The sequence below is a fragment of the Engystomops pustulosus genome, chromosome 10 (assembly GCF_040894005.1).
Source record: "Engystomops pustulosus chromosome 10, aEngPut4.maternal, whole genome shotgun sequence".
Classification (NCBI taxonomy): domain Eukaryota; kingdom Metazoa; phylum Chordata; class Amphibia; order Anura; family Leptodactylidae; genus Engystomops; species Engystomops pustulosus.
The window spans coordinates 28,110,469-28,120,860 of NC_092420.1; the positions used below are offsets into that span (position 1 = coordinate 28,110,469).

A 10,392-nucleotide genomic window follows, 5' to 3' on the forward strand; every position below is an offset into this window, starting at 1 on the left:
CGCGGTATCGCGGTTTAAAACACTTTTTAAACTTTATAGCCGGCGCAGGGAGGTACGCACTCGGCGCTTACCATGCGCAGGGCTCTCCTTCACTTCCTATGTAGCCGCTCACGCAAGGTCGTGAGCATGGTAAGCGCCGAGCGCGTACCTCCCTGCTATAAAGTTTAAAAAGTGTTTTAAACCGCGATACCGTGGTTTAAAACACTAACAAAAATAAGCTCCGGCACCAGCTCACCCTGAGCTGGTGCTCGGTATTTCCATCTGAAACCTGCCACTTCAAGTGGTAGGTTTCCTTTAACACATGTACCAAGTGCTTGCATACTGGGTACTGAAAAATATGCATATTAGGGTGATGCCACACATAGCGTTTTTGGTCCGTTTTTCCCAATTATCTTAATAGATAAACAGGTTGTAAGCAGCCAAATGCATGGTAAACTGCCAAAAACTGACTGAAAACGGATGTTTAAAAACGGACCAAAAATGCCATGTGTGACATCACCCTGAGGGCGCATTCATACGTTGCGTTTTGGTTGCGTTTTCATTGCATTTGAAACGCATTACAACAGCTGATGAGAGGTAATTTGCCTAATTACATTACCGTTTACGTTTGTTAACTCTATGTTAACGCATGCGTTAACAAAACACATGCTTTAGCGCGTATTACCCATGTTTATGGCCCGCACCTAGCCACATCTGTTTGCTACAATGGCCTGTACAAAATTGGTGCTTATCATGTTTTTACCCTAATGCCGGGTATTTTATTCATTGCGTTTTTGCATCTTTGTAAAAAGTTTCTTAACTTTGTCATGCTATGTGTGTCACCGGCCTGAATATATTTTTGCCTACAGCCCACAAATGCAGCGCTAGCGACTGGGATCGGGCTTGGCCCAAATGCATATGCAATTCTATGCAAACGCAAGAAATTGGTAACCAGAACAGTTCTGGGTACCATTTTCTTGTGTTTTCATTGAAATGTTTACGAGATCAGGCGAGTCCTGTTGCTGTACGTTAGCACAGCATTTGTAAAACAAGTGCTAGCGCTACACGTGACCACATCCTCAGACCGCGGTCACACGTTCCGCTAGTGTTGCATTCATAACGCGACGCTAGCGCACAGGGGGCGGGCCTCGGCCCGATCGCATATGCGTTTCTCTGGAAATGCATATGCGATCGGGCCGAGGACCGCCGTCTATGCGCTAGCGTCACTTTATGAACGCAACACTAGTGGAATGTGTTACCGCACCCTCAGGGCGCGTTCACATGTTGCGTTTTGGCCTGCGTTTTCATCGCGTTTGAAACGCATTACAACAGCTGATGAGAGGTGATTTGCCTAATTACATGACTGTTTACATTTGTTAACACAATGTTAATGCATGCCAAAATGCAACGTGTGAACACGACCTCAGGTAAGCATACGATACGAGTAAATAGCATCAGACTCGCTTGTAGGCAATAGGCCTTTGCTCTGCCAACCATCCAACTGCTGGAAAGTTTAGTAGCGTTAGGCGTTAGTTAATTTTCTTTGGACATAGAAAAACAAGAGTGTGTACATACACTACTAACTCCAAATGTATATTTAGCTAGAATTGACTGACATATGCTAGATCTCTATGTCTTTCTCTCCCGCAGATATGTGTAAAGTTAAATTTTGGCAAATGAAATGACTATAAAATGTAGCTGTCAGTGGGCCCGGAACTAATGCAAAGCTGCCGCATTCTCGCGGAAAACTTTCTGTGCTGCGCCGCTATTGACGTCAGAGCGCGACGGCGGCTAGGGGCGTGACGAGGTAGAAGAAGGGGAGGAGTCAGCCGAGGACCTCTGAACGACAATAAGACGCGTGTGGCCGGTGCAGGGGTCGGGACCATGAGCACCAAACACGTGACTTGCCGGTGAGCTAGGCCGGTACCGGGGGAGGCCAGGCATGTCCTGTGTAGACAGGCGGGTGCTGGGGACGGTGGTGTTGGTGGGCGGGACTCTGCTGAGTGTAAGTGGGTGGGTGCAGTACAGTGAGGACATGTGTGCACGGAGTATACGGGTCCTCACTACTGTCCTCAGGGGGTGCGGTACAGTGTGCCAGGGGAGGACTTCTTCCTCATAGTAAAAGCAGTACTGAGGGTATGGTACCAGATCCAGCGGACCTGTACATGAGGCCCACTCCCTGGTCTGTGCTCCTATACCCACCTCTGCCCTCTCCTTCCCCGTCTGGGCCAACCCCAACTGATCCATAAAGTCTCCTCCTTACAACAAATTCTCCTGTGTGGACACTGCAGAGTTTGTGTGACCTGTGGCACAATACTAAACAGATGAAATCCCCCAAAATATTAGATTTTGTTGCAGTTTTTGTTAAGGATGTCATATCATGTATTACAGTCCTGTGTATATACAATCTGTGCAGATTATTTCCCTAGGGGGTGGATGAGCTTCTTCAATAAAGGGTTTACCCATGGAAAAAAAGTTCTCAATATAAGCCCCTAGTGATGTGTACACAATAAAGATAATTTTTCATCTGCTTAGTTTACAATTTTACTGTTTTATTGCTGTTTTAGCTCCCATCACTTGGTAATGGTCAGTGTAAGCTTCTAGTGTGGGCGGGGACTCTCTAAGCAGACACTTCATGATTCCTCTATTCTGTGAGATGCTGTGTGCTGACAATGTGCTTAGATTATCAAGGTACAGGTGTATCTACACATTAAAGGGGTATTCCCATTTCCTCAAATAAATGTTATTGTTTTAATAATGAAAAGTTATACATTTTTCCAATATACTTTCTGTATCAATTCCTAACAGTTTTCTAGAGCTCTGCTTGCTGTCATTCTATAGAAAGCTTCATGGTTTATTTCCAGGGGACAGTAATCTGACCGTGGTCACAGGTGCACGGCTCGTTATATCACACGGCTCTGATTACTCTCTATGATATTAATGAGCGGTGCACCTGTGTGACCATGGTCATATTTCTATCCACTGGAAGTAACATAGAAGTTTTCTATAGAATGACAGCAAGCAGAGATCTAGAAAACTATGAGGAATTGATACAGAAAGTATATTGTAAATTTGTATTATTTTTAATACAAGCAATAACACTTACCAAAATGGGACAACCCCTTTTATTATTTAGCTTCTGATCATTCTACTAGTATGTGACATATAGAGATGAAATGGATATAACCCAAAATGACACTTTGCTGACTCGGCTATAACACACACCTCTGCTACATGCCTCCTTCCCCTGCTATAAATATCTTATCTTAACTGTAGCTTGTAGAATAATCAGAAAGTCATCTGCTGGAGAAATGTATAATAGGGCCAATCACCCATGACCCACATCTGCATCTTCTGACCTGCTCCTGATTGTTTTACTCCATCCATATGTGCCTTGTATAGTTACCTTATGGCCATTCTGGAATTCAGACCTACCGTAGTACTTACTTAGTACATGGCTACTTTCTGTTATGAACAGCACCACACCTGGACAATCCCTAAAACCTACACTTCCCCCTGCTTAGATAATATATGTATCTAATAGGCCTCCTTTAAACCACACTTGCCCTGTGTGATGTGAGACCCAAAAACCAGTGTTTTAAGGATGTCCGCATTTTATCTGAGTTTTGTAACCCAACATCCATCACAAACTTCTAATTTCTTCCCGCTTCTCTAAATCTTTGTTCTGTTTGTGTTCAGGTATTTTATACACGGAGTGTGCAGAGAAGGGAATCGCTGTTTGTTCTCACATGATTTGGCGAATAGTAAACCTTCTAACATTTGCCGCTTCTTCCAAAAAGGACAGTGCGCCTATGGATCCCGCTGCAGGTATGGAGCAAAGTTATACTGTATTTAAGGTTAATGTCACAAATTGCCTAGAGTTGGGGAGGGGACTTGCAGGGTTGTCCACTGTGACAAAACTAGGACATCTGTATTCAGTAATGGCTGCACACCCTGCTCCACCCACCAGAAGGCAGCAGGACACAGGAGGTCTTGTATCCTGCTTCCCAGGGATTATGTGGCCCACCTGGCAGCTTTACATTTTCCAGGTACATGAGTGAAATCTGCCTTCATATGGATTGTATGGACCCATATCTAATTGTGTTTTACAGATATGATCATGTTAAGACTTCCAGCTCTCCTGTTGTTTATTACAACCAAGATGTCCCAGCGGCTACAGTAGAGACCCCTCAAGCGTCATCCTCTGCAGTGGAAACCCCTCCAGTTGTCACCAAGAGCACCCCACACCGACGTGAGAAGAAGTCTATTGTTCTGAGAGATCGTGGTACGTGTTCTAGTTTATGTATCGCTGATAAAAGTACATTCAGCACTAGAATGTATCTTATTACAGCCTGTGAGCCCTCTCCATGCACCCGGCATATTATTACATCACATATCGGGATGGGCTTAATAGATCATGTAGATAATGAAAGAGGTTGTGACATGGAGGAAGAATTCATGGGATAAAATACCTGACGGCTGAACTTTAAAATATGCTATGAGCAGCTACCCAGACCAGAAGTCCTCTTTGAAGGAAAGTGCTATTGCTAAACATGAGATTGGGGTCAATGATCTTAATAGAAATTGAGTCGCAAGAAATTCAGCATGAAACTCTAGAGTTATAAAGATGTTTGTGTTCATAAATACCCGCATCATTAAATGTTACATAGATTGTTGGACATGGAATTCAGATTATTATGCAGATGTATAATATATAGAGATATGACTATAGTATAATAATACATGTACTAAACAATATCTAGAGGTAATATGCACACATACAGCTATAGTAAATCACTGTATAAGAATAGATGTTCTAGAAGGATTATTTAAAGGAAATTGCTATATAAAAAATACTCAAAGGTGTCTGATCATGTTTTATCTGCTGCTCAAGGAGTTGGTTCGCTTTCTTTTCTGTTTACCTTCAACTGAAGGAAAATGTCTGTTGTTAAGTTCTGTCATATTTTCAGATTTATGCGGATTATCTGAAGAAAAGGGCAGAGCCAATCCAGACCACGGCTCGAATCCTTGCAGTGATGCACAGGGTGGGGATCAGGGAGCAAAGCCACATTCTTACCTGGCAGCCATCTGCACTGGATTAGAAGAAGTGGAAACAGCCGCCCCTTACCCTGAAGGCCCACACCAGCTTTGTCCCTATGCAGCTGCAGGGACGTGTCACTATGGAGAAAGCTGTGTCTATATCCATGGAGAAGTGTGCGAGATCTGCAGCCTACAAGTACTTCATCCATATGACCAGGAACAGAGGAAATCCCATGAAAAGGTGCGGCATTCTGCTCCACATCTGTTTAGTTTAATGCAACCCTTCACCCCTAGACAATGGAGGTCAGAGCATTCTTTGTAATAGGAGTTGGTATCCCAGGGATGGACTCTACATAGGGAGAGTATAGTTGAAAGGTTTTCAACCCTTAGACCTGTAATTGATGCAACAATTACCATGTGAACACACTCTCAAATATGAAAGGGCTTGTTTCGTAGGTGAGCTGTAGCTTTTAACTGTTTGATTTTGGAAAGGTGAAGTTAATAATATAATAGCTGTATAGGTTCATCGCCTTGTATATACACGAGCTTAACATTTGCTTCCTCCTCCAGATGTGTATGGCAAACTTTGAACACGAGATGGAAAAGGCCTTTGCTTTCCAGGCCAGTCAGGATAAAGTATGCAGTATCTGCATGGAGGTCGTGTACGACAAATCTTCTCCCTCTGAGCGGAGGTTTGGGATCCTGTCGAACTGCTGTCATACATATTGCCTCTCCTGTATCAGACAGTGGCGGTGTGCCAAACAGTTTGAGAATCCGGTTATCAAGTAAGTGTCGCACATTATCATTGCTGTTCTATGTTTTTGTCAGGGAACAAACTGTGCTGAGTACTGCCTCTCTCTGGTGAAACCGTATACTGCAGTAGACATTTAAAAGGAACCTTTCACCAAGGTTTTACTTCACTAAACTACCAGCCTCCTCAGATTGGGTATGAAATGTCTTTTCTTGAATTTCTCTTTTCTGTTCAATTTCCAGCAGTTTACCCCAAGGTCAGGCAAATATGACTCTTCTCATCCCATTTTCACATGAGATAAGTCAAGTTTATTGGTTGAGGGGAAGGTGGTGTCACTTCAGAAGTCCCTCTTCTATAGTGCCTAGCAACCATGCTTTTTGTGTCACATTAAAGCTAACAATCTCATCTTTCAAATCCCATCTGTTTTGTGATCTACAGACCCGGAGATACTGAAAGTTAAATTTAGTCGGGAACTGGATCATTATCTGCAGATCACATTTCCAACTATGTCTTTAGCTGTCTGTATCTCCAGTTCTGTAGCTCACATAGCTGTAAACCTGATGTGATCTGAAAGATGACATCTGTATCTTTTTAATATGACCATATTTTTCGAGATAGAGGCTTCTGCAGTGACACTACCCCTTCAACCACTACTCATCAGGGGGCTGGTAGTTTATTGGGGTCAAACCTGGACACAGGTTCTCTTTCATTCACAGTAAAAAAAATTTAAAAATGCACTGTATGAAGACAAAACGCTCTATAATTTAAGTTGCTCTCGCACCATAGTTCTTGAGGCTTGCACCCGTGTCTAAGAGGTCCCCCAACCTCCTATTATAAAGAGTATTCTTTGCCTGTATGCAGTTATAGACTTTTGATTTGCTCATTTATATATTCTGTTCCATGTTTCCTCTTCAGGTCATGTCCAGAATGTCGCGTCATATCGGAGTTTGTTATCCCCAGTGTATACTGGGTAGAGGATCAGTCCAAGAAGGATGAACTTATCGAGGCTTTTAAGCAAGGAATGGGGTGAGTGTAACATGTTGTAATGTGTTTGTGCAGTATGTAAGAAATTTGTGAATCTAATTGCTTAAAAAAAAAAAACTCCAATTATTCTGTTTTTAGTAAAAAAGCTTGCAAGTATTTTGATCAGGGACGTGGTACCTGCCCATTTGGGGGTAAGTGCCTGTACCTGCATGCGTATCCTGACGGAACCAGAGCAGATCCAGAAAAGCCACGGAAACAGCTGGGATCAGAAGGCACAGTGAGGGTAAGGGGCTCTGCTTATTCATTACTTTTACTGTAACTCTAATAGATTTGTGTTTCTCAGAATTTTTTTTTTTCCCCTCAAAAAAATGGGTAATTTCTATACACACACGTACGCTGTGCAGCGTTGTGTAATCTGTTTGAGCTATATAAATAAATAAATAAAAAAAAAAAATCATATCACAACTACAACTACAACTACATTTGATCAAATATAATCCCATCTTCATCTTCTGGAGTATCATCATAACTCTCCTGAAGTTCCAGTGTGCACTTTTCTAGCATGAGCCCCAATCTTTTATGTAGCTGCTCCCTACAGCTCCCTCTTCATTGCAGCTTACCCCTACTTCTCATGCTGCTTGCTCATCTGTATGCAGTTCTGGTCACCCTTCTATTTTCGCATCAGGATTGTGTTTCAAGGCTCCACAAAGAGATTCACAAAAAGTTTCAGTCAGTCAGGAGTGTAATTTTTATATACAATTCCTACTCCTGACTGGAACTTTTTGTGAATCTCTCTGACGCCTTGAAACAATAACCTGATATGAATCCAATCCAAACAAAGGCAGGCAGAGCAGCCAGGAAAATGGCTGCAGGTAGCTAATGAGAGAAAATTAGAGATGTGCTTATTTCAGCTAATTTTACTCTCGTTAGCTATCTGCAGCCATTTTCCTGGCTGCTCTCCCTGCCTGTTTGAAGAACTACTGTAAAATATTGAAACTGTGCAACCAATCCAAAGTTAGAGTCAGGAGTGAAATTTTTATATACTACTCCTGACTGGAACTTTGTGAATCTCTATGGCACCTAGAAACACAATCCTTGTGTAAAATTACACCAGAACCTAGCTGGTACCATATAAAAGATATAGCTGTTGGAGGTGTGCCCCTGTAATTGGTGTGTATTTTTGGAGCAGGGCTCTCTACTGTGAAGGCCGAAACCTTGAGCTACAGCTTATTATTTTTGGGGAAAGGCACATAACGCTTAGTATTGGAACAGTTTTTTGTGCTGCATTATATCCTCCTAGAACCAGTGTTAAGTCTCCATACACACTTCACAGTGGAAAACTGCTCTCCTTCTTGACTTCCTCAGCTCAGGATTTACCTCTCATGCATGTACAGTCAATAGAGAGGTGTTAAGGTGATGCCCATTGTAATGAGAAATATCTTTTCTATGTGTGATCAGAAAGTGGTGTCACCTGATGCATGTTTGGATTTCATTGCAGTTCTTCAATGCAGTCAGGCTATGGGACTTTATCGAGGATCGGGAGAATCGCAGTGTCCCCGCTTCGGATGCAGAAGTATCGGAGCTCGGCGACCTGTTCATGCAATTGTCTGGAGCCGACCAGCCGGATGCAACGACTTCTAACTAAACCGTATTTGTTAGGAAGTAGAGAATAGAGACTGATGTAGTGCGGTGGTGGCTGAACCAAGTGTCCTTCCCCTGAGAAAATAAAAAGTGATGTTGTCCTGACTCCAGGACTCCAAGTGCTCAGCCCCCGCCCTGTCGGCTCCTTGCATCACCGCTTGTTATTTTGTATTGCGTAGAAATGTAATGTACATTCTCATAAAGTATGTAATCACATCATGCGCTATTCTACAGACTGTTCAGATTTAGTACTCGAGATGAGATCTGTGTCCCAGCGGCTAGGATTAGCTCTGGCCTTAAAGGGGTATTCTCATCTTGGATGTCTACGGATATGCCACGAATGTCTGTCTGATTTTTAGGTTTAAAAAAATTTCCCCCTTGAAGTGAATAGCAGGGGGTGGCTGTTGGTTCCACCTCTTCTATAGAAATGCCAAGAATGTCTAAGATGAGAATATGCCAGTAAATTGCTATCAATTGTGGATAATGAATGTTTTTAATCAATTTTTTTCATAAATGTGGGTTTTTTTTCTTGCATTAGTTTTGATGGGCGAAAACCAGGTGCAGGACTTTCCATTTTACCCAATCTGTCCCTGAACCTAGTTTTGGCTGACGATAGACAATGCAAAAAAAAAAAGAGATGTGAACTGGGCCTGGAGTCGTACACGTTTAGCACAATCTTCTTTGTGTCTGGGTGGGTGAGTGCACAGTGGAAGATTTTTTTTTTTTTTTTTTTGTGGATTTGATTTTTTTTTTCTTTTTTTTTTTTCCTCCCTCAGTTACTCATCTCTCTGTGATGTTGACGTGGAACTTTTTAGTAAATGGTTTTTCAATGTTTTATAACTTGTAAGGCTATGGTCATGTGTGACACTGCACCAACATCAGAGAGTTGAATGCCTCAATGGCAGAAATCACTCATAGGAATATATGATGCAAGGACTCTCTGTCTGCCAGACTGCAGCACCGGTTCTGTGACGGTTCTTACAACATTGACGTTGCAGTTTGGCCAGCAGTCTGTTTTCACAGGCTAAACACTTTTTTTCTGCAGCCATCCTTAGGCTAGATTTCACACAGTTCATCTTAGTGATGTGTTGGGAGTCCCTGCAGAACAGCAGCACCGATACTGTATTACAGGGACTCCTTGCATCATATAATCTCTGCACTGTGGTAGGTCCTTTTTGAAATCTGGCTAATGCATGATCCGATTCATGGACTGTCCAGTTGTGTGCAGCCTTGTCACCTTGTGTGACCTCAGCCTTACCACATTGTGTTTGCTCTTTCCAGGAACAAAGAAGAATTGCAGAGCCCAACACAATGCGGTTTCCTCTATGATCGGGGTCTTCTCTATCCCATCCAGTTGGTTAAAAAAAAAAAAAGCTGTAGCAGGGATAGGATATACACTGGTTTTTAAAAACTTGAACCACTGTGTGAAAATGCTTCTGGAAGCTGGGAAATGTAATTAGTTTTTTTTTCACTGTCTCCTAGTCCTGTTCTATTAGATGTGTAAAAGCAATAGATGAGTAACACTGCTCTGATACATCACCAGCATGAAAGGGTCGGCACAAGTCTAGAAGATCTTCAGTCACCATTCATCCTGATTGTGTGCTCCTATCTGAATGTAGTTGCAGGTATGTTACCCCTGTCTATAGGACTCTCCCATAGGCAGCGAATGAAGCGGTAACACCCAACCTGGGGCTCCAGTCTGATAGGGGACTAGACCCCCCACATTGTCACTTCATGTTCCTGATGCTGCAGGAGATGCTTCCTACAGATAAATGTGTATTTTACAGTATTCTTGTATATTTTGTGTACAGACCACACACTGTAAGGTTCAGTAACCTGCAAAGGCTACATCTGTCTACTCTATATCTTTGTCATAGGGGAGAACCTGTCCACATAGGCTCTAAATGTTTGGAGCTCATCCTCTGCTCACATTAGTCACCATTCTTGGGCAGAGCATCCCTTCCACTCTGTAGTGTCCTGTAGGAGGTTGTGGGATT

At 42.7% G+C, this 10,392-nt stretch overlaps 1 protein-coding gene across 1 annotated transcript; it reads left to right on the forward strand.

Annotated features, from left to right (window-relative positions):
• The first annotated feature begins 1,692 nt into the window (after positions 1–1,692).
• On the forward strand, positions 1,693–9,808 carry MKRN2 (makorin ring finger protein 2). Its single transcript, XM_072127011.1, has 8 exons — positions 1,693–1,889; positions 3,679–3,807; positions 4,092–4,264; positions 4,950–5,260; positions 5,590–5,804; positions 6,686–6,796; positions 6,893–7,037; positions 8,253–9,808. The coding sequence occupies exons 1-8, from the start codon at positions 1,864–1,866 to the stop codon at positions 8,397–8,399; spliced, it is 1,257 nt and encodes a 418-aa protein (XP_071983112.1). The 5' UTR covers positions 1,693–1,863; the 3' UTR covers positions 8,400–9,808.
• Positions 9,809–10,392: the final 584 nt, after the last annotated feature.

What these genes read in the sequence shown, in the direction of transcription:
- MKRN2 (XM_072127011.1), top strand. Translation starts at nt 1,864, where the DNA reads ATGAGCACCAAACACGTGACTTGCCG. An exon ending in GCCTATGGATCCCGCTGCAG is followed by an intron (nt 3,808 to 4,091) that starts GTATGGAGCAAA and finishes TGTGTTTTACAG; the next exon opens with ATATGATCATGTTAAGACTT. An exon ending in TATTGTTCTGAGAGATCGTG is followed by an intron (nt 4,265 to 4,949) that starts GTACGTGTTCTA and finishes TCATATTTTCAG; the next exon opens with ATTTATGCGGATTATCTGAA.